Source organism: Dermacentor silvarum, chromosome 5, assembly GCF_013339745.2.
Source record: "Dermacentor silvarum isolate Dsil-2018 chromosome 5, BIME_Dsil_1.4, whole genome shotgun sequence".
Lineage (NCBI taxonomy): Eukaryota > Metazoa > Arthropoda > Arachnida > Ixodida > Ixodidae > Dermacentor > Dermacentor silvarum.
In genome coordinates, this window is record NC_051158.1 from 185,655,362 (window position 1) to 185,680,279 (window position 24,918).

Consider the following 24,918-nt stretch of genomic DNA (forward strand, 5'->3'; position numbering starts at 1 on the left):
TGGGCGACTTCAATGCAAAAGTGCGGGAAAAGCCGGCTGGCGAGCAAGGAATTGACAACTACGGTATCGATTCTACGAACACTATAGAGGAGAGAAGTTGGTAGAATACGCAGAAAGGAATGGGCTCCGAATAATGAATACCTTCTTCATGAAGCGCAGAAACAGGAAGCGGATCTGGAAAAGCCCTAATGGAGAAACAAGGAATAAAATAGATTTCATACTCTCTGCCGATCCTAGCATAGTGCAGGATGTAGAAGTGTTAGGTAGGGTAAAGTGCAGTTACCATAGGTTAGTGAAGTCTCGGATTTCTCTCAATTTGAAGAGAGAAAGAATAAAATTAGTCAAGAAGAAACAGGCCAACTTAGACGCAGTAAAGGTAAAAGCAAACCAATTCAGGCTGGTGCTCGCAAACAAATTAATATGCAGTTTAGAACAGGCAGATGAAGACAACGTAGAGGCAATAAATGAAACCGTAACAAGGCTGATCTCAGAAGCAGCAATTGAAGTAAGAGGCAAGGCACCAAGGCAACCAGTAGGTGAAGTCCCCCAAGTGACAAAGGACCTAATAAAGAAACGTCAAAACATCAAAGCGTCAAACTCGAGAGATCAGATAGAATTCGCTGAACTGTCGAAACTGATCAACAAGAAGAAAGTAAGGGATATCCGAAATTATAACGCGGGAAAGGTTGAGGAAGCGGTAAAATACGGACGCAGTATGAAATCAGTGAGAAAAAAACTTGGCATAGGACAAGGCAAAATACTCGTACTGAAAGATAAGCAGGGTAAATCATCAATTTCGATGACATAATAAAAGCAACGGAAGAATTCTATACTGACCTGTACAGTTCCCAGAGCAGCCAAGCTACTTTCATTCGATGTAGTGATGAACAGGATACAGAGGCTCTTCCTATAACTAGCGATGAAGTTACAAGGGCTGTGCGAGACATTACCAGGGGAAGAGCTGCTGGAGAAGATGGAATAACAGTCAATTTAATCAAAGATGGAGAAGATTTCACGCTTGAAAAGCTTGCGGCCCTGTATACGCAATGCCTCACGACTTCAAGTGTACCAGAAAGCTGGAAGAATGCCAATATTATGCTCATCTAGAAGAAGGGAGACGTTAAAGAATTTATGAATCATAGACCCATTATCTTGCTTTCAGTATTGTATAAAATATTCACCAAGATAATTTACAATATAATCAGAGCAACATTTCAGCCAACCAAGAGAACAGGTTGGCTTCAGGAAGGGATATTCTAAAGTGAATCATATACATGTCATCAATATGGTAATATAGAAATCTGCGGAGTACAATCAATCTCTCTATATGGCTTTCATAGATTATGAAAAAGCATTTGATTCAATAGGGATACCAGCCGTCATAGAGGCATTGCGTAACCAAGGAGTACAGGAGGCATACGTGAATATCTTAGTAAATATCTACAAGGATTGCACAACAACCTTGGTTCTCCACAAGAAAAGTCGAAAGTTACCTATCAAGAAAGGTGTCAGGCAAGGAGACACAATCTCTCCAATGATATTCCTCTGCATGCTTAGAAGAAGTATTTAAGCTCTGAGACTGGGAAGGCTTTACTAAGGATCAACGGCGAATATCTTAACACCTTCGGTTTGCAGATGACATTGTCAGGTTCAGCAACAATGGGAACGAATTACAACAAATGGTTGAGGACCTTAACCGAGAAAGCGTAAGAGGGGGGTTGAAGATAAATATGCAGAATACAAAGATAATGTTCAATAGCCTGTCAAGGGAACAAGAATTCAGGATTGCCAGTCAGCCTCTAGAGTCTGTAAAGGAGTACATTTATGTAAGTCCATTACAGGGGATCCTGATCACGAGAAGGAAATTTACAGAAGAATAAAATTGTGTTGGCGTGCACACGGCAGGCATTGGCAAATCCAGACTGGGAGCTTACCACTGATGTTGAAAAGAAAAGTGTACAACCATTGCATTCTACCGGTGCTAACATATGGTGCTGAAACTTGGAGGTTAACAAAGAAGCTCGAGAACAAATTAAGTACCGCACAAAGAGCGATGGAACGAAGAGTGTTAGGCCTAACGTTAAGAGACAGGAAGATAGCGCTGTGGATTAGAGAGCAAACTGTGATGTTTTTTGTCACCGATCTCGGGGGCGTGCGGGTGTTATGAGAGATGGAGAGGGAAGACGCATGGCAACACAGCAAGCAGATTTTAATCTCACACGAAAGCCAAAAACCTCAAACTAAAAACTCAAACTACACTAAACAAATAAATACTGGTAAATGTACAACATAATAAATTCATAACCATAAACTTAAGCACACTAAAACACGCTCCAGGAAAAATACTAACACATGTACAACCTAACCCTTAATAATCACTAAACGTGTCCTTAATTCCGACCACACTGTTTCTGGGCGTTTCCTACACAAACGTCTGGCAACTCTGGCCTACAACAAGAATGGATCGTCCTTACGGAGTTCGTGCTCGTTGCTCGTCTTCTCCCGGCGGGGATCTCGTTGGACCTTTCTTAATGTCGTTGCCTTCGCCGACTGTCGTATAGTCGTTGCTGCCTTGCAGTCGGTCCTTGAACTTGTTCGCCTCCGACGCCTGTATAATCCGGTCGATGTTGCTGACGTGGCCGGAAGGCTTGACGGGTTAGGCCTAGCGACGTGCTCGGCCACCGCTTCCGTCCAGCTCCTTTCCCGACTGCCGACGTGGCGTTCCGGGGATCATCGAACGTGCCGGTCTGCCGTGGAAGAGGGGTCCTCTCTGGGGTGTCCGGTCCTGCCGTGAGAGGCTGCAGCCAGTCCAGGAGCCTCACTCGAACTTGCCGAGGTCGACGGCCACACCATGGACCGCCCGCGTCACGGACTCGGCCAGACCCCCAAGTCTCCCGTCGCCAGAGCGTAGCTGGCGATGCGACCTTCCTGGCCCGGAGCCACGTCGATAATGCTCGCTCAGTGCCGTTTCTCCCTCGACCTATCTATCTATCTATCTATCTATCTATCTATCTATCTATCTATCTATCTATCTATCTATCTATCTATCTATCTATCTATCTATCTATCTATCTATCTATCTATCTATCTATCTATCTATCTATCTATCTATCTATCTATCTATCTAGCCGCCTACGTCTTGGTGCTCTCATGGTCGTTTCATTAACTTGGTATGTACCAAAATTGTCATAGTATGACAAGAGTGTATGATGAGCATAAATGATAGGTCATGACATGAATGTTATGACATGCTTGTCATGTTGGTGATGAAACAGCCGATTACGTCTTGGTGCTCTCTTGGTCGTTTCGTTAACTTGGTAAGTACCAATATTGGCACAGTAAACAAGAGTGTATGATGAACATAAATGATAGGCCATGACATGAATATCATGACATGCGTGTCATGTAGATGATGAAACAGCCGCCTAAAATGACAACGACCCAGCGAAATACATTAATACTTAAAAACCACTGAAATGGGTTGGGCGTGGCTACTAAGTGAAGAAAACACTAAAGGATGCATGGTGGTAGAAGTCATAGTAACGACCACGACTCAGCGAAAAAACTCTTAAAAAAAACTGAAATGTGTTGAGACGTGAGTAATAAGTGAAGGAAACACTAAAGAATGATGGTAGGAGTCATAGTCATGAGCATGACTCAGCAAAAATGGCAGTCACTCAGCGTAAAAGGATCAACACTAAAAAATCACTGAAATGGGTTCCGACGTGTGTACTAAGTAAAGTAAACACTTAAGGATGGTGGTAGAAGTCACAGCCATGACCATGACTCAGCAAAAATGACTCAGCGAAAAAAGACTAACATTGAAAAACCAAAGGAATGGGTTCGGATGTGGTACTAAGTAAAGGAAAAGGCTAAATGTTGATGGGGGAAGTCATAGTAATGAGCATGACTAAGGCTTTCGCCTTAAGGTCCTTAGGCGTCACTAAAGGGACTCCTGAGGACATGAATGTCATGACATGCGTCTCATGTAGGTCATGAGACGCCTGCGTCTTGTTGCTCTCATGGTAGTTTCGTTAACTTGGTTGGCTCCCCGCACACTGCTTCGCATTACATCGGTTCCTAGAGGGCGAGGGATCTGCCGGCTTTTTGAACATGGCAGCTCTACCGAAATGCAGAAAATGTAATCTCTTATTGTCATAATGTGTACTTGACATCTTTGCCTGTTCCAAGGAAACCATAATTGACTTGGGTCCTTTCCTTTTGAAGATTTTTTTGTGCTACAAGACTGTGAACATATATAAACGAGGTTGAGTATGAACCATTTGTTTTGACAACAGCACTTGTAATGACACTTGTGAATTAGAAATCATTTATTGTTTATCTATGTGAGTAAAAATGGTGCTGATGGTGGCAATATTGAAAAGTGTGGTGTCCGGCCTATCGCCACCGTCCTTAATGCGCTGGCGCGCAAAACGAATAAAAGGCGTGCGCCGCAACCTGCGCGTGGGCTTATCTCAACCAGCCACGCACCGATGAACATGTGGCAATAAACGTCGCTTCGCCCCGGGAAACTTGTCTGCTCCTTCGCATGAACCACGCAACACAACAATTGGCGACGAGGATGGGATTTGAAGTCGTCGTTCTTCAGTTTGGAAGGCAAGTGTTTCCGAAATTCACTCGGTGAAGAAGACTGTCTTTTTGCAGTTCACGGAGCCTGTGACTGTCGTCATGACTGGGGCCGAGGCAGCAGTGACGCACTCCGCTGGGCGACTGGGCCAGCTGGAACCTTTTGACGAGTCCGCCAGCGATTGGGCTTCGTACGAAGAGCGGCTTACGTCGTTCCTGATTGTAAACCGAGTACCCGACGGCGACAAGGTACACGCCTTTTTGAGCATTATCGGTCCGAAGACCTACGGGTTGTTGAAGTCATTAACAGCTCCAGAACTGCCTTCTACGAAGAGTTTCGAAGACCTCAAGAAAGTTTTGAGCGACCACCTGTCCCCGAAGCCGTCCGTCATTGGAGAACGGGCCAAGTTTCACCGGAGGTGTCAACAAGAAGGCGAGTCCTTATCTAGTTACGTTGCCGAGCTTCGCAAACTGTCGCAAACGTGCGAGTTTGGAAGCGCTCTTGACGAGTCCCTTCGGGACCGCTTCGTGTGCGGCCTGCTACGAGAAGACATTCAGCGAGTGCTTTTCACGGAAGATAGCAAGCTTACGTTCCAGAAAGCGGTAGAGCGGGCTCTGGCAATGGAAGCGGCTAAGAGGAGTGCTGCTGAGGCACGCGGCACCGACGCCGCAGTCGGCGATGTGCACAAGGTGCAAGCAGAGACGCAGAAAACATGCAAAAGCTGTTTTCGCTGTGGCTCGCCAAAACACACCGAGTGAAGCATGCCCTCACTTGGACGCAACCTGTTTCAGTTGCAACAAGAAAGGGCATATCCAGAGAGCCTGCCGAAGCAGTGGTAAGACTTTTTCTAAGAAAAAGCAGACGAAAAAGAATGTGAAGATGCTGACGGTTGTGTCGCGGAAAGCTTCGACCCTCAGTCTAAACGGCGTGTCGGCAGCTCAGAGCGACCCTGTCACCGTGCAGATGACCATCGACGGCGTCTTGGTGAACATGGAGCTAGACACGGGAGCGGCTGTTTCCGTCATGTCAAAGACGCAGTTCCGTCAGCTCTTTCCTTCGGCTGTAGTGGAGCCTACGACAGTTCAACTTCGTACCTACACAGGAGCACTGGTACGACCCCAGGGAGTCTCTTCGGTCAACGTGCAGCACGGCGACCATTCTGCAATTCTCCCACTCTACGTCGTAGACCACAAAGGACCACCTCTACTGGGCCGGGAGTGGCTGCACGCAGTCCGGCTGGAGTGGGCGAAAATCTGGAACCTGAACAACATTACAAGGTCTGACACTCCTACTCATATCAGCGTAAAAAAGAGGCTAGACGCATTGCTGGCGAAGTACCAACCCCTTTTCGAAGACGAGTTAGGCACGATAACGGAAGAGCGCGCCGAACTTTTTCTTAAACCTGATATGAAGCCGAGATTCCTAAAAGCCAGGAATGTTCCGTTCGCGTTGCAAAAAGCTTTTGAGGCTGAATTGGCTAAAATGGAACAGCTCGGAATTATATCGCCGGTTACGACGTCAGAATACGCTACGCCTGCGGTACCCGTAATCAAGCAAGATGGTAGCATACGGATTTGCGGCGACTACAAGACGACCGTTAACCCGTGCCTTGATGTCGACCGCTATCCATTACCGAAGGTAGACGACCTGTTCACAGCCTTGTCGGGAGGTAAGCACTTCTCGAAGATTGATCTCAACTGGGCCTATCAGCAAGTGGTCATGTCCGAGTCGTCAAAACAATACCTCACGTTGAATACGCAGAAAGGATTGTTTGCTGTTAATCGACTCGCATTTGGAATTTCGTCCGCTCCCGGGATTTTCCAAAGAATAATTGACACCATGCTGAAGGGCTTACACGGGGTTTGCTGCTACCTAGACGACATTCTGGTGACTGGTAAAAATGATGAAGAGCACTTCATCAATCTGGAGGCTGTGTTCAAACGACTTCTAGAAAGAGGCGTTCGTGTCAAGAAGGAGAAGTGTTCGTTTTTCCAACAGGACCTTTGCTACCTCGAACACAGAATCAGCGCACAAGGCATCTGGGCAACGACGGAGAAGGTTGACGCACTCCTCAAGGCTCCAGCCCCTAAAGACAGGCAGCAGCTGCAGTCGTTCCTGGGAGTCGTCAATTTCTACGGCAAGTTCCTTCCTAACCTAGCAACGGTGGCGCAACCATTTTTCAGGTTGCTACGTAAAAACGCCACGTGGTGCTGGGATGAGTGTTGCCAGGAAGCGTTCACCAAGATAAAGAACTTGCTAGCCTCTCCACCAACTTTGGCGCACTACGACCCGTGCAAACCATTGCAGCTATCATGCGACGCATCGCACTATGGTTTAGGCGCGGTTCTTTCTCATGTTTTAGATGATGGCAGCACGAAGCCAATCGCTTTCGCATCGCGTACCTTGACCGATGCCGAAAAGAAATACAGCCAGCTCGAGAAAGAGGCCCTTGCAATAATTTTTGGTGTTAAGAAGTTTCATTTCTACGTTTACCGTCGTTCGTTCACATTAGTCACCGACCATAAACCGCTTCAAACCATCTTGGGCCCAACAACCGGCATTCCGACAATCGCAGCAGCGCGTTTGCAGCGATGGGCTGTCACATTGTCCGCTTACTGGTATTCGCTTATCTTCAGAAAATCAAGCGAGAATGCTGAAGCCGATTTCTGCTCGCGCCTGCCGCTATCAATTGTGAAAGACGAAACACACGAAAGAGAGGAAACTTTTTATTCATTGCGGTTGCAATCAATGCCAGTTTCAAGCCAGGACATTGCTCGAACAACAGCTCGGGACCCCTTGCTTTGTAAAGTGATAGATTTCATAAATGTGGGGTGGCCGGCGTCTGTGACTGAAAACGATTTGAAGCCTTTTTTTGACAGACGCAACGAGCTCACAGTTCACCAAGGCTGCATCATGTTCGGGATGCGAGTGATCGTGCCGGCAATGTTGCGCAACTTGCTGCTGGACGAACTCCACGAAGGGCACCCAGGCATCGTGCGCAGCAAGCAACTGGCGCGCAGCTACGTGTGGTGGCCGTCCATCGAGGCGGACCTCGAGCATCGTGTCAAGGCCTGCGTAAGTTGTCAAGAACAACGTTGCGAGCCATGCAAAGCGCCCCTGCATCCTTGGTCTTGGCCGACAGCACCATGGCAGCGCGTACATATAGATTTTGCTGGCCCCTTTCTGCACGCAATGTTTCTTGTAGTCGTGGACGCGCACTCCAAGTGGCCGGAAGTGTTTGTTATGCACTCGACTACGTCGGAGGCTACAGTTGACAGATTGAGAGAGCTGTTTGCACGGTTTGGTTTCCCAGAAACCATTGTCACTGATAACGGCCCACAGTTTACTTCCGAAGAGTTCAAGCTTTTTGTAAAAGAATTGGGCTGTCGTCACGTGCTTACAGCACCGTATCATCCCAGCTCAAATGGGCTTGCAGAGCGTTTTATTCAGACACTTAAAAACGCTCTTCGTAAATCTAGCGGAGCGGACACATTACAACTGAGGCTTCACAAGTTTTTGCTTACCTATCGCAACTCGCCCCATACGACAACAAATGAGTCACCAGCAAACTTGTTACTAGGACGACGGCTGCGAAATAGACTCGATGTTGTCAAGCCAGCGGTAGGAGGAAGGTTTGCATATAATCAGTTCAAGCAATCCGTGGCTCGCCCACGTCGTGATCGTGACATAGCAGTCGGTGACCAAGTGATGGCTCGCAATTATCGAGGCAGACCAAACTGGGTCCCTGGTGTTGTTGTGGGGCAGTCCGGCCCTGTGTCTTTTACAGTTCGTGCTACCCCACCCAGAGGCAGTTTCACCTGGCGTCGTCACAAGGACCAGCTGCTCGCGCGGACCACGGATCCAGACCGCGAGGCATCTGACCAAGAGGGGTACGAGTTCCTGGCGTTCCCACCAAGCGTCGACCCAGTGACATCCTCCGCTCCTACCACCAGTGGTCCTGCCGTTTCGCAAGAGATCCAGACGGTGGGTGCAAGACGCTACCCGACTAGAGACCGTCGACCACCGGACAGATATCAAGCTGGAGTTTAGCTTGGTAAATTAGCCAATATAAAAGGGGAGGGATGTGGTGTCCGGCCTATCGCCACCGTCCTTAATGCGCAGGCGCGCAAAACGAATAAAAGGCGTGCGCGGCAACCTGCGCGTGGGCTTATCTCAACCAGCCACGCACCGATGAACATGTGGCAATAAACGTCGCTTCACCCCTGGAAACTTCTCTGCTCCTTCGCATGAACCACGCAACACAACAAAAAGTCTTGATCGATTGGTGCTTGTTGCTTTTCAGGCAAGTCAGAAGGCATCTGCAAGCAACCAGACATTCTCATTCTAAACCAATTCTTCCTCTAGTCAGTTCATCTCTAGCATCGTGCCATGCAAGTTCTTTTCTCCAGTAAAGCACAATAAACACGAAGTTTTGTTCAGATTCAGGTCGCTTGTTGTTCCTTGGGCAGGAACTTGATTTCTACATGCAATGTACAGAACTCAAGTGCAACATGACAACACTGACTGTTTACAAAATATAGAAATTTTACAAACAGCGTTTGCATCTGTTGAGGCGAAGCAACATAAAGCTGAACAAGTTCGTATAGATGGTAAAGAAATGCAAGCAAAGAAAACACGGACACACATTAAGAACGAAAAAAAAGACGTGTTTCTGTATTCCTTTTTGCTCTTTTTGTGTGTTATTTGTGCAAACTTTTCCTTGCTATGTTATGTCCGCTTTTCATAGTCCCCATTTTTTTCATTAGCAAAGTACGGGCATGTACTGTAATCACAAGTACGGGGCTCAATTTACAGAGTTTCCGTAGTATGGAGCTCACCGCTTTTCTTTTATTTGCAAAATACCGGCAATTCCGTGATCACAACTACAGGATTCACCGTTTTCCGTTTCATGGAAACCATTTTTACAGACTGCGTTCTACGGAAACCCCGTTTTTCATCTCCGGCAATTTTTGAGTCTCGGGCAACTTTTTACCGTCAACGTTTTTCGCAAACTGAAGATTTTTTTACAGTGTACGTGAGCTTCTTGCGTACGTACACAACGACTTCATTCCGTTCAACGCATGTTGCGCAAGTAAACGATTCATAGCAAGAGCTATAAATACGTTTAACAAATGATCATAATGTGGAACTTTTTGACACAAACCAAGTGTCGAAAATCGGACATTCCTAACCGAACACCTCTACGTTCTATTGGAAAATTAAAACACACTTGACTTGTTCGCGCAAAAGCCGTAGTGGTTGTGGGTGGCAAGTCATCATGTTACTGTGGACACCCAAGTACTCGATCTAGGGAATGGAAAACTTGCACAGCACATTTTCCGGATGGTGCCTCGAGATTATTCAAGCAGTGAGCAGTTAACACTCACCTGTGACCTCAGCACAGCGACAACGTTAAGGTCTTGCTGAGGTGGGTTGCCTGCCATCAAAGAAGTGCAAGATTACACTTGATGGTGTACTTCACTGGAGAAGCACCCCTGCGGTAGGACAGGTCAGTCATCACCAGAAGCTCTCTTCTTAAACTGAGGAGTCGTCCACCTATCTGAAATTAGTAAACTTGGCGGTGGCGGTGGCTGCGGCGGAACACTAAGATCTTTTTTAAAGAGCACAGCCTACATGAACGACATCTTATAAAAGACGTAGAAACTTCTTTCCGTGGCGAGCCATGCTGTGTTACCTGTCTCAAGATGCTCCAGTCCTTGATTCGTGAACAATGATTTCACGATACATCATGGCATCCATGGCAGGTTGGGCACCTCAGAGTAGTCTCCTGGCATCATTCAGTGGAATGAGGATCTGCGCCATGTGGGTTGGCGGGTTTGCTTTTACAGACGCCGCTCATTCAGTGGTGGCATTAAAGAAATCCTGAAATCTAACTTCGTGAAGAAAATGTTCCACCTTCATGGTGAGGGAATGCAGTAATTACTGAAGGCCACCTTGACACAACGTGAATAGTGAAAGGGTTCAATCCACACCATATGTCTCTAGAGTCCTTACCTGACTTGACCAGGACCGAAGACAGGCATCAGCAGATCAGTGCATGGACAATACATATGATACCCGTTTTCATGTTTCTGTCTTGTGGAATGCAAGTGCGGCCATTGGTGACATCGGGCTCCACTATGTTTCGCAGAATATTCAGTGTCTATGTCCAGGACATTCATACGTGGGTTTTGTCTAATGCGTTTTGCTCAAAAAGTATGAGACCCTCTAGTTTTGTCAAGATAATTTGCCGATTGAGCATGTTGGAGTTAACAGAAGGAACAGCGAGAACAAACAGTATAGTGTGCTGCGAAATACCGCAAGTTTACGCACTTCGTTGATCAAGTTTTACTTACTTGAAGGATGAATGTTTACATACTTAGTGGCCAAGAAACACCCAGGATCCTGATCTTATCTTTGCGCTTCTCCATCGGCCCGAAATCGTCGTCTTTGTTCTTCCTAACCATGTGCAGGTCAGTGCTCTCCCTGGTGGTTTCATCATGTCGGCTGTACAGCTACTTCGTGGCTTCATACTTCTGTCCTTCCTGTGTCCACAGGAAAGACGCTGGTCTTCAGTAAGATATGTTTAATTGAAAACTACGCCATAAAATTTATGCGAGAACATATTCAAATGACAAAGAACATGGCACATGCTTCAGACCATTTGTGACCCACGTGTAGCACAGCATCATTGGCATAGATTTCCTTTTACAGGGAAGCTGTTTACCTCTAGTAAGCAGCGGACACGGTGCAGTATGTACCCCCTGCATGCGTTCCGAGTAACGGAGGGGGGGGGGGGGGGGGGGTACCCTGAACGGCTTACGTCCGTCGCGCGGCGCGTGAACAGGAATGGTGACGGGTAGGCAAGAGGGGGGCGATGGCGCTGTAGCTATAAAGACGGGTAGGGGAGAGAGAAAAAGAGTGCGGCGATGCGCTTGTGCACGTGGCCTGCGCTGCTGTGCTTATAACGTTGCGCGCGTTGGAGGTGTCTGCGCGGTGGCAGCAGCGGTTGTGGCAGATGCATAGGAGGTGCGGTGACCGCGGCGGCGCGTGTGTCGGGGCGTAGTGTGGTGCCGTATGAAAAGAAATGTATGATTTCATAGTTTATGCAGCCCATGTTGCAGCCTCAACAGCTGCGCTGGTAATCCGTCCGCATTTTTTAGACAGAGCGAGCAAAGCAGTGCCTATGCAATTGTCGGTCATGGTGATAAGCTTTATGTAGCCGTCTACATCCCCTTGTATGTTTCTGGAACACGTCTGCTACTCAATAAAGGTTTGCGTTGTCACCTTTTACTAGATGTGCTAGATGAGGGGACCCCACTGTTAACTGTTCCTGAGCATGATACACTCCCAGTCGGTCGTATATGGAACGTCCAGTGCTTTAGCACGAGAACAGCACACTTAGCAGCGGACACGGTGCAGCAGCAGTTTTCAGCGCCGTACAAGATGTATGGAGAACTCATACTGCGCCAGTCGGAACCACCATTAGAAACAAGCTACCAGTGCATGTGCAATATTTTGTTTCAGAAATGCTCCTCAGGAAAGAAATACGTACTGGATCGAGAAAAAAAACAGTTTCTCAACATTACATTCACTTCGTGTCTCATAATGTTAAAAAGATAGCGCACAAGGAACAATTATTGGTTGCATGTCTTGCACCCCCACCCCCAGGTGCACCCTACTGAGTTTAAGGCAGCCCAAAAACGACAGTGAAGGCCGTATTGACTGCTCCAGGGAACAAAAGAAAGTCACGCAACCATTCAGCACCGTTTGAATGTTATCGTTTTTATTGTGTGGAAATATTCTCGCACGCACCTTTACTACTGTAGCGAAGAGAGACGCTAGTGGGTCCAGCTCTAGTCTGCCCAGACGCTAGTGGGTCCAGCGCTTTGGCTCGCAACGGCGCTCGTGCTTGAAAGCTGTGGCTCGTTTGACTGTCGACGCTGAGCTGCTTCGATCTATAATAAACCCTTTACAATTGGTGGAGCGTGCTGCGCCCTCAAAACCTGCAACCTGGAACTTCGATCCGGCACCGTACCTTCGACTATGCCTGAAGAAGCCTCCCAACAAGTTCCTCCCCCTGCATCGGCACCTTGCTCTGGTGTGCCTCGCCACAGGGACGCTGCTATCTTCACAGGTGCAGATGACACCGACGTTGAGGATTGGCTAACGACCTACGAGCGGGTAAGCGCCCAGAATAAATGGGACGAGACAGCTAAGCACAGCAACGTGCTCTTCTACCTCGCCGTTGTGGCCAGCTTATGGTACAACAACCATGAAACCGATTTTCGGACGTGGTCTGACTTCAAGACATCTTTTGTGGATGTTTTTGGTCGCCCTGCTGTTCGCATGCTGCGCGCCGCGCAGCGTTTGCGGGAACTCAGCAAGTCGGTGAATCATTCACAAGTTATAGCGAAGACATCCTGGACTTATGCAAGAAAGTGAACGCGACCATGTCGGAGTCTGATAAGATCAGGAATGTTATGAAAGGCATAGAAGACGATGCCTTCAACATGCTGCTTGCCAAAAATCCTCGGACTGTGGCAGAGATCATTACACTGTGCCAAAGTTACGAGGAGCTACGCAGGCAATGGTCGTGGACCCGTCGCCCTCCATGACGCGACGAATACCTCGCTGGCTTGTCGGCCATTTTTGAGCAGTCAGCGTTGATGGCAGAAATGAAGGCGTTCGTGCGCGAGGAAATTGCACGCCAGCTCTCCTTGATGTCCTTTGCACAACCGCCACCCGTACAAGAGCCGACGTCAAGTTTTGAGCCCCCGCTTCGCCGCGCCATTGCGCACGAACTCAATGAGATTATGCCTGAGCGCCACCAACATGTTCCTGTGACCGCACCTCTCCACTACGCTGAAGTCGTCGCCAGGCCCCAACAGATCTCTCCGGCTGCACCACTCAGCTACGCTGAAGTCGTCGCCAGGCCCCAACAGATCTCTTCGGCTGCACCACTCGGCTACACGGACGTCGTCGCCAGGCCCCACCCCTTCCCTCAAGGTGGGCCTCTCACTTACGCCGACGTCTTCACTGTGCCCCGGCCACAGTCCGCCATGCCACCATATCACCAGCCGACCCGCGCAACGCATCCTCCTACATGGACGGGGCCCAACACAGCGAATAGGTGGCGTACAGCCGACAACCGGCCTATCTGTTTTGCGTGCGGCTACGCAGGTCACGTCGCACGTTACTGTAATCGCGTGCAGTCGTCTAGCGCTACAACATAAGCGCCAAATCGTATGGTTGGTTCTCCCCGCCCATATTACGACGACCCTTCGGCATCGTCACCTACGTTCCGCCCAACGTCCAATACCCGCCGCTCTCACCTTCTCCACGCCGACGCTCGCTATCACCGATGCGGCATCGTCCCGCAGCTCGAGAAGAGGAAAACTAATCGTCGCAGTCCACGAGGCAAGGGCTGCGACGCCGGCGAAACGCGAAAGTCCTCAGGGTAGCCCGACGAATGTGATAGACATGTTTGTTGATGGTGTTCGCACATGTGCACTCGTGTACACCGGAGCCGCCGTATCAGTTATGGACGCCAAACTTTGTCGCTTGATTCGGAAAGTCATGATGCCCCTTACTGGACTGTCCCTCCGCACAGCCGGCGCACAGCGTATTCACCTGTTAGCGGCGTGCACAGTTTGTGTTCTCATTGAGGACATTGTATACGCGATCGAATTGTAATTTCGGCGTCCTCCCATGACATTATCCTCGGCTGGGATTTTCTCTCCCGCCACAATGCCATCATTCATTGCGCACGGGCCGAACTAGAACTGTCGCCGTACTCAGATTTCACGCTCGCCGACAATGCTTCTCTTCCAAACAAACTCCTCGTCAGACAGGACACCACCGTTCCTCCCAACTCGTGAGTGGTTGTCTCTATGTACTGCAGCAGCCTCTCCGACGCCGTCGCACTACTTTCTCCGTCTGGCAGCTTTTCCACCCGAAAAGGTCTACTGCTACCTTTTGCGACGGTGAACGTCACACAGGGCTCTAGTGCTATATTTGTAATCCGTTCTCGTACCCTTTGTTGCTACTCCAAGGAGAATGTCTGGGCACTGTCGAAGCTATCGCAGACGTACAAGTTACGGACGTTCCCGAAGACCCATACTGTGCCCGTTACAGTACGCTCGGCTCGATTTCTACGTCTGGCTCATTGCCTATAGATGTGTTCGATTCTTCTCTTGCCGATGACCTTACACCCGACCTGCGATCACAGCTTCTGTGCCTCCTACAAGAATTTCGTGCTTCTTTCGACGTCGGGCAACCTTCCCTTTGCCGGACGTCAACTATTACGCACCACATCGATACTGGCTCCCAATCGCCATTGCGGCAACGCCCATATCGTGTGTCGGCTACAGAACGTCGCGTGATTAATGAACGATATGCTCCGCTGCGAAGTGATCCGACCTTCCCACAGTCCATGGGCATCTCCCGTCGTCCTTGTTACGAAGAAAGACGGTTCTGTACGGTTCTGTGTGGACTATCGGTGCCTCAACAATATCACTCGTAAGGACGTTTACCCGCTTCCGCAAATCGACGACACTATTCACAGCCTACAAGGAGCAGAATTTTTTTCATCTCTCGATCTGCGCTCAGGGTATTGGCAAGTACCTATGGCAGATGACGATCGACCGAAGACAGCCTTTGTCACGCCCGACGGCTTATACAAATTTAACGTCATGCCGTTTGGACTTCGTAATGCGCCAGCAACTTTTGAGCGTATGATGGATACCGTTCTGCGCGGCTTGAAATGGCACACGTGCTTGTGCTACCTTGATGACGTCGTTGTTTTTGCTTCGGACTTCTCCACGCACCTTCAACGCATCCGGCGTGTTTTGACGTGTTTGAGAAACGCCGGCCTACAACTGAATTTAAAGAAGTGCCGATTTGCAGCGCGGCAGCTGACGATACTGGGTTACGTCGTTTCCAAGGATGGAATTATCCCCGATCCAGCCAAGCTTCGTGCCGTCGCCGAATTCCCTGCACCTACGTTCATCAAAGAACTGCGAAGTTTCGTAGGTTTATGTTCTCACTTCCGACGCTACATTCAAAATTTCGCCGTCATCATATCACCTCTGACGAAGCTCCTTGGATGCAACGGACCCCTTCATTCGTGGTCGTCTGAGTGCGAGGAAGCGTTCGAAAATCTCCATCGTTTGCTGATGACTCCCCCAATTTTGCGCCACTACGATCCGACGGCTCCTACAGAGGTACGCGCAGATGCCAGCGGTGCTGGCCTCGGCGCTGTCCTTGTGCAGCGCAAACCTGGCTTTCCTGAATATGTCGTGGCTTATGCCAGTCGCACCCTTACGAAAGCCCAGACCAATTACACTGTCACGGAAAAAAAATGTCTGGCGATCATCTGGGCTCTTACTAATTTCCGGCCTTATTTGTATGGCCGCCCATTTGATGTCGGCACCGACCACCATGCACTATGTAGGCTGTCATCGTTGAAGCATCCTTCCGGTCGTCTTGACCGCTGGGCAGTTCGCCGGCAGCACTACGATGTCGGCGTGCTGTACCGCAACGGACGCCAACATTCTGATGCCGACGCCCTATCACGCGCTCCCTTGCCTGACGACAATACCTGCTGCTCCTAGCTGTTTCTACAATCGACCTTGAGACTCTCGCTTCCGAGCAGCGCAAGGACCCGTGGATTGCTTCGATTATAGACTTACTTGCTGACCTATCACCCCAGTCAACCACTCGTACATTGCGTCGTCAGGCTCGCCATTTCGCGGTTCGCGACAACCTGCTTCACCGACGCAGTTATGCCGCAGACGGCCGCCAGTGGTTGTTAGTAGTTCGTCGCAGTCTGCGCTCCGAAATCTGTGCATCCTTTCACACCGACCCACAGTGCGCACACTAAGGAGTTTTCAAAACCTACCAGCGCCTTCGACAGCGCTACTACAGGCGGGGAATGTACAAGTACGTTCAACAGCTCGTTCACTCCTGCCCCGACTGCCAGCGCCGGAAATCTTCACCCCAGCTCTCGCCGGCTGGTCTGCAGCCTCTACCCTGCCCTGCCCGGCCGTTCGGGCGCGTTGGAATTGATTTGTATGGGCCACTTCCCTTGGCGTCGGCTGGTAACCACTGGGCTATTGTGGCAGCAGATCACCTCACACGATACGCCGAATCCACCGCTCTCCCAGCAGCTACAGCGCGCGATGTTGCTTCATTCTTACTTCGCCGATTCATCCTGCGGCATGGTCCATCCGAGGAATTTCTTAGTGATCGCGGACGTGTCTTCCTCTCGGAAGTGGTTCAAGCCATTCTTAAAGAGTGCCACGTTATTCATCGCACAACTACGGCGTACCACCCCCAAACCAATGGCCTCACAGAACGCTTCAACCGCACGCTCGGCGACATGCTTTCAATGTACGTCGCCTCCGACCACACGAACTGGGACACCATTCTGCCTTTCGTCCTCTACGCGTACAACTCAGAGCACCACTGGCTTTTCGCCGTTTTTCTTACTATACGGTCGGCACCCGTCGCATACCATCGACACAATTTTACCTTACCGGCCGAATGCATCCAAGGGCTCACCTATTTCTGCCACAGCACGGCATGCTGAAGAATGCCGTGACCTCGCACGTGCCTTTACTTCCAACGACCAAGAGCGCCAGAAGAGCACTCGCGGCGACTCCACTTCCGCGGTCACCTTGCTTCCTGGCGCGCTTGTGTGGCTCTCTGTCCCGTTCACCGCCCCTGGCCTCTCATCGAAACTACTCCCGAAGTATGAAGGCCCTTACCGCGTCGTCGAACGCGCATCTCCCGTGAATTTTGTTATCGAACGAGTTCAACCGTCTTTGGACCAGCGCCGTCGTGGACGAGACATTGTCCACGTCGACCGGCTCAAGCCATACTACGATCCCGTCATTCTGACGAGCTGTTAGGTCGCCGGACGGCTCCCTTATCACTCCCGGGGTAATTGTAGCGAAGAGAAACGCTAGTGGGTCCAGCTCTAGTCTGCCCAGACGCTAGTGGGTCCAGCGCTTTGGCTCGCAACGGCGCTCGTGCTTGAAAGCTGTGGCTCGTTTGACTGTCGACGCTGCGCTGCTCCGATCTATAATAAACCCTTTCCACTATGGGTTGTTATGAATAAACACGAGTGCTAAATGAGATTGTGGCATAAAAATGCCCCTTTAGCTTTAATGGGGTTAAAGGGGCGTTTTTGCAGCGTAAGGAACCGCGTAGTTTTTGCAGCGTATTGAACATGTCTGCAGTCCTTAACCTTATATTGCCACGAGCAGAAGTGGATAGACACCTACATTATTGTTTTCCTTCCTTAGGCTAAACGCCCTGCTCGTAGGGGTCAAATCCCACTATCAGATACATTTTGTTTTTGCTTTTATTGAAGAGGCTTAAGTAGTCGTGGCAGGAACCTACCTAGCGCTGAGTGCCTGTCCAGACGCGAAGAACTATAGAAGTGCTCCACACAAGAGTACACATGAATCACCACATGGTGTCGGTCTGGCGCGGCCTTCAAGATGCCCCTTCACTCTCCCTCGAACATTTGACGCGAGTTGGCAACTCCCTCGTACGATACAAAGTGAGCGCTTCACCGCTTGCAGTTCATTGTGCCGTAATCAGCCAACGTCATGGCAGCGAGACGCCTCAGCGAAGCGCGGTTTCGTAAGGATTAGCAATTCAATTTAAACTCACCCCCCCCTCCACCCCGCTGCTCAATGGACATGCGATGTTGCGCGCCGTTGATACTGCCGAAGATAGCGCTGCCCAGTCATCGTGGCTGGGGTGTTACGGGCAGCCATCTGGCGCGATCCTTCCGCTTCCAAAAAGAAGCGCGGTCATTGTCTTTCTCGTGATGGGGTAGGAGTCAGCTTCGCCATTTTCGATGCTGTTAAAAAGAAGCGGAAGCAGGTGACTTGTGGGACTTGAGGCCTAATGAATTGCCATCGAGTATATACGCCAGAGGTAATTGGAGATCGCAGGGAGAGGCCTTCGTCCTGCAGTGGACATAAATATAGGCTGGTGATGATGATGATGATGATATACGCCTCGTGTACCCAAGAACCGCACACCCGCTTGTCTTTTGATGAAAAGCAAGGCTCTTGTGGACGGAAGCGAAACGCCACCATCTGGCGTCTTTTGCAGATATAAGCGCAATAAGCGCGTATTTGCACATCTGCGAGTTTTCCGAGATCGTATGTAAAACCTATGGTGTCGCAACCTCGTAGGCGCTTAAACTTTAAACGAAACCCGAGACTATCATGCAGTCCAACGTTAATAGGCATGCGTGCTTTACAGGTAGTTGAGAGCTCACTATAGCTAGTTCACAGGTACTAGGTAATAAATGGGCATATATGTAAACTATGTATTATATAGGTCATGTAGGTAATATATAGATGTCATAGATGTAAATAGGTAACATATGTAAACCAGGTAACCTTGAATGCATTATTATCTATCTTCAGTGTGCCAAAAACAGTAAAAGAAGAGTTATTGTTGCAGGTTTTCGCGCTCCACTAAGCAACAATGCCTTCTCGAGTGAATTTCGCCGGGTGATAAACAAAGTCCTGACATTATATTAGAATTCTGTGTTAATTTTTCATGATTTGATTCCTCCTGCTATTGATTGCAACACTAAGTTTGTTCCGGTCTCCCAAACAGAAGCAGAAGGATTCTTCCACACATGTCTAGATTTTTCATTAACGCAACTTATTAGAGACCCTGACGTGCACTTGAGCGAGATAGGCGTCATTCTTGACGTCATTCTCACAAATGATTGTAGCTCCTGCTCTCCTTGTGTGCCATCAAACGATCATCACGAGTCATTTAGCGCAATCGCCAAACAGAAAGATTCCAAGCGTATACGATGATGCAAAAAACTCACATGATTAACTCAGAATTCTTATTGAGCACTGACGTTTTTAGCGGAATACTTATCACGAACTGTAGAAGCAAACTGGCTATTGTTTAGAGATGCGTTTTGTAGCTTAATTGAAAGGTTGATATCTGTTATTACCATAAAACACAGGAACAGCAGAGCTGTTGATTAATTATTCTAATTATTCTAATTAGTCTTTCATTAACGTTAATTACTCATAATGCATCTCCAGTACTCATTATATATAGTCATAAAAATAAATCTCTGAAGTCATACGTAGTCATGAGGTAGTGTCACCAAATGCAGAAAACACCCGTGTACTTAGATTTAGGTGCACATTAAAGGACCCCAGGGGGTCGAAATTAATGCGGAGTCCTCTACTACTGTGTACCTCATAATCAGATGGTGGTATTTGGAAGTAAAACTCCATAATAATAAAAAAAATCAGGTAGTCTCATATGTACCTCGATAACACCTCATGTATGCCTATAAAGCACATTGTGTCACGCGTTGCAGACGGACAGACGGACGTGCAGATTTCCGAGGGAAGTAGCCCAAGAATGCTTACGCATTAAAAAAAAAAAAAAAAAAAAGAAAACGGAAAATGCGCTCGGACTCATCGGAGCGCGCATGCTCTCGCCGGCCCTGTCACATGGGCACCCGGGAACTCCTTTGAACCCCGTTGTCTTTATCTCGAAGGAGAAGCGCTCGGTGTCCCTCCCGCTAAGCTTAATGGAACTTTTGGCGAAGGGAGTACGACAGTGGCCGTTACGGCTGCACGGAGTTTCCAGGTAGCTACAGGTACGAAGAAAACCAAGCCAACAAAATCGTCAGTTCACTTATACATTTTAGCAATATCAATTTTCTTTCTTGCGTTATGCGCCCCGTAATAGAAGCTTTTAATCTGTTCTTAAGGACGGCAGCGCCTGTACCCTATACCGCAATGCTGCACCATGCCACATGGGGAAATGACCCCATGTGGCATGTCATCATCATCCCCGTCGTTCGCACTGGCATCAGAGGAGCGCAACGGCAGCACCCCTTCGCCGCCACGGTCAACATGGAATTCTGGAGAGACGTGGGTGCTGATCCGACAACCTGCCCGAGGCGAGAAACATAATGCCGCTATTGTCGCAGCTTATGCGCTGAGCTCCATCAACAGACCTCGTCGACAGGTGCAGACAAAGGTTGATAACCTGACGCAGAGATACCGGTGCATTAAGCAGATAACAGGGGAGCAGGAACGCCTGAATTGTGAATGTAGTGCTTTCCTGCGACGATACATAAAAAGACGCAGTTTCGCCCGAAAGGCGAAGCGTCGATTGCGATAGCAAATTAGTACACCAAGTAAGGATAACGGTTTTATCGGCCGTATAAATTTCGACATATTCGCTTACTAACTAAATTAAAAATCCCGGTGTAACGCGTGCACAGGTAAACATGAACATATCTCGCTGAATGACCACGGAAACTCGCTGTCAAAATGCTGGAGTGAGAGGGGTGGCAGCAGCAGCGCGATAATCAGTGGTGCACCAACTATTTCTCGCTTCGGGGGGCAAACCGCAAACGATCTGCCCTCTCTCTATATATATCATCATCATCAGCAGCAGCCTATATATATATATATATATATATATATATATATATATATATATATATACACGAATGCACGGGCGCTCCCGTTAACTTTGTGCTTGAATGCATAAAACAGCGTTTTCCGCAACAAGGTACCTGGAACGCCCATGCATTTCGTCGGACACTTTGAAAATTAATATCTCGAAATTGGTTCAGTCCTGAGAGCTGGCTGTTCCTTCGTGGCTGTTCCGTTTGAAAACTTGCCCGCATGTAATGCTTTGGAACACTTCTTGTTGTAAATTTTTAAAAAGGCAGTAATTCATCAACACACACGTTAGTTCGCCATAACATTTACCATGGTGTCCTCCCTCCCTCCCTTGCTCTCCTGAGGCCTTCGTTTGCCGGTATTAATGTTTTATTTTCGCGATATTATAGGAATAAATCACAAAGTAAACAAATTCCTTCCCGCAGAATGAAACTAAAAAGAAGGAATAGGCGCGTGCAGAGAGAAGGAGCATATGAAAAGACTGGCACGAGCGAAGATACTGCTCCAGAAGAGCAGGCCTGGCCTCTACTGCGTCCCCTACTCCCCCCGAGAAATGAGAGGGATGAGTTGTTGAAGTTATTCCTTGCGTAGGGAGGTGTGAATGATTGCTGATGACGATAGTTTTTGTTCGCACACAGTAAATGGAGCCTGCTTAAAAATGTCCTTAACAGCGATAAGCAATCTAGGAGCACACTCAATCTCGCGTCGGATAGACTCGTAAAAAAGCAATTCTCGATGGGCCTCACAGAGAAGGAGGTAACCGAAAACCTAGCTTACACGTACAGTCAACCACAAAAGTTTGCGGACCACGCGAGCGCGTGGCCAAGAGCCTCTTCGCGACACTTCCGCTACGTCACCAGCGATCGACAGCAGCGCTACGTTGAAGACGCATCCCTCCTTAAATCTATGGCCTGTCTATTTTCGCACTGTGCGCAAATATTTTCTACCTATCTCTTTCAACGTGACGCGCTCTTTGTTAGCCAGGGCTACTTGCTTATATTTTGAGAGCAGAATATCAGTACAAGTAATCAGACAGCGTATTCTTCGGCTGTTATCAGTTCTATTTTCGCGTAGCCACGCTGTTTTTTTTTTTTCGTGAGTGCGTGAGTGAGCGGTGAGGCAGCCATGGGACACAGATGCTTAGTCAGTAGGCAGAATTTTTCCGTTCCTCCCCCATCGCTAAGTGACAGTAGCAGCCGGGATTTGATCGCCTGCGCCCAGGTTTTGCTGCGCAAAGCCCGAACCACCGCGCTGCTATAGTGGTTACATTTAGAAAAATAAGAAATAATCGGGTGCGATGACTCTTTTTATAACCCTTTGCGACACGGCATCCTCGTTTGGGGACTCGAACTTCGGAGGCGCGTCCCACGCCACGTGTTTCTTCAAATGACCTAAAACTCAGTGTGCACATTCGTGTCCGCTTCCTGATGGGACAACTAGCGGTCAGTTAACTTCATTGTCCTGCGTATTGCTGCAGATGATCACTTTGCTGGAGACACTACCATGTTAGACAATCGTTCGACGTGCTGCGTTCCAAGACCAACGTCAAGAGTATTTTTTTTCTCCGGTCGACACGAATACAACCGAAAAAGCAAGTGTGCATGCGTTTCGGGCCTAATAGTTGATTCTTTTTATGCAAGCATTGAAGCTGACGGATTTCAGAATAATTAGATAATTAGTTATACGCTAATTAATTTTTTTTACTGAAACTCGCACAAAACAGCACATTGCTTCGTCTTCTTTCTTGGAATGTAATAGTGAGCGTCTTGAAATGATGCCATGCGCATTTGACGCATTTGCAGACAGTGCATCATAATTCGTGTCTGAAGGGGATGAATTTATTCACAAGACATTTACAGAAGTGTCATGAAACATAGGTCTCTCAATGATCTAGTAGGAAGTGAAATGTCCGCCGTTTTCTAGCACTTTATTGATGCGTGTGGGCATCGACTCGTACAAAGATTCAGTAATCTCCGGTCGACCGCGCAGGCTTTCCCATTTTTGTGCGATCGCTTGCCACAGCGTATCGGCCGTGCGGCCGCGGTTGGCTCGTGTGGACAGCCGTTTCTTGAACATGCCCCAGACATTTTCTATGGGATTCAAGTCGGCGCCACATGGAGGCCACTCAAGCTGGCAAACAGCATGTTCTTCTAGCAATGACTGGACGATACGTGCTTTATGGATCGGGCTGCGGTCGTGTTGAAAAAAATAGCAGCCGTCGCTGAAGGGACCGTCCAGCGCATACGGAACGAGGTGTCTAGTGATGACGTCGCAGTACCGTGACGCAGTGAAGGGCCCTTCCAGACGCACAAGGGGACCAAGGCCATCTTTGCTGATTGCTCCCCACACGCTCACGGAACACCGTCCACTGGATAGAACACTCTGTGTGTAATGAGGCAGATATCTGCAAGAAATAGCATACAATTGGGTTCCAGCGGCGCGTCTAAAAATGTTGTGATTCCTCTTGCGTATGAACTTTATAATGCTGTTATAGAGTTGCAATAGAAAACGTGCAAACATCATTAGATAGTACTGAAAGACCCACTGGCAGCTTTTAATTAGCTTCAGAGTAAGTAGTACTATGAAACAATCGTTAATGTTTTCAACATAATACCACTACAGAAAAATCTCGTATTGTCCAAAAGCTCATTTTACGTGAAACATGTTGTGATGCAGAATTAGCTTCGTGAATTAACTGCCAATACACTGTAAACACACCTGCAGTTTAGTGGACGCCAAACCCGCTTCCGTTGGTCCCAGCGCGTGGAAAAAGTTGACTCGTCGCTAAAGATGACATCGCCCCATTTCTGTGTTGTCCAATCTTTCATTGCTGTAGCGAACATGAGTCGTTCTTGTAGCTGGCTGTCTGAGAGGCAGGGCTTCTGTGCTGCTGCGAAAGACTGCAGGCCAAGCTCACTCAGCCTTCTTCTTGCAGTCTCAGACGATACCGTGAGCGAGAGCGCTTCTCGGATATCCTCTGCACTTTGAAAAGGATCAGCCATGATGGCAGCCGTAATCAGGCGGTCCTCTTCCTCAGTCGTGGCCCTTGGACGCCCACTGCGCTCCATATCTGTGAATCTGTCATCGTCGCGGAAAGCTTGAATAATCCTATTCACGGCAGTCCGGCTCCTGTTGGTTCGGCGGCAGATTTCGCGCTGAGGTATTCCCTCTATAAATAAACGCACAATGTGCCTTCTTTCGTCAAGTGGAACACGCAGCGGCATCTTTCCAAATAGGCAATCACCACGTGGCCTGAAGCAAGTCTACTACGTTTTCAGCGACTGATGCGAAGATGCGCCTATGTGTGAAAGAAAATTTTCTATGCATCCGCTTTTTCTTTATTTTTGATGACATTGAAACACCTCCCTACCCTTTCTCTCAAGACGCAGAAGCAGCAACACTCATTGGACCAAGATGCTGCCAACCAAAGTGCGTCAGTAAACGTCGCGTAAAAAAATCGTCGCAGCGCTTCGTGAAACTTATCTACCCACTGGCACACTAGTCGACAAAGGTTGCAGTGATTGCTCCGATACTGCTATCAAGCCAGATATGTGGCGGTCTTATCGCAGACAGCACTCTGCGTCAACACAACGAACTAACAATGTCATGCACGGGAATAAAAAATTAACAGGCAGGCGAGTACCAAGAGGGCTCATATCCGGGAGAGCGCCCCTGTCGCCGCTAGGTGGCGTACCGCTAGGTGGCGCGGATAGGCAGTCTGGCACGCGCTCGCGTGGTCCGCAAACTTTTGTGGTTGACTGTACCTCGCCCTGGCCCACGGTTCGGACCGCCGGGGCGAGGAAATTGTTTACGAAGGCCATCCGGCGCCAGATCTGGACGAGC

The 24,918-nt window shown here is 48.7% G+C and overlaps 1 protein-coding gene across 1 annotated transcript; it reads left to right on the forward strand.

The window, feature by feature from the left end:
- Nucleotides 1-5,346: 5,346 nt before the first annotated feature.
- Nucleotides 5,347-8,638, forward strand: LOC125945836 (uncharacterized protein K02A2.6-like). Its single transcript, XM_049668144.1, has 3 exons — nucleotides 5,347-6,771; nucleotides 7,468-7,663; nucleotides 8,354-8,638. The coding sequence occupies exons 1-3, from the start codon at nucleotides 5,468-5,470 to the stop codon at nucleotides 8,636-8,638; spliced, it is 1,785 nt and encodes a 594-aa protein (XP_049524101.1). The 5' UTR covers nucleotides 5,347-5,467.
- Nucleotides 8,639-24,918: the final 16,280 nt, after the last annotated feature.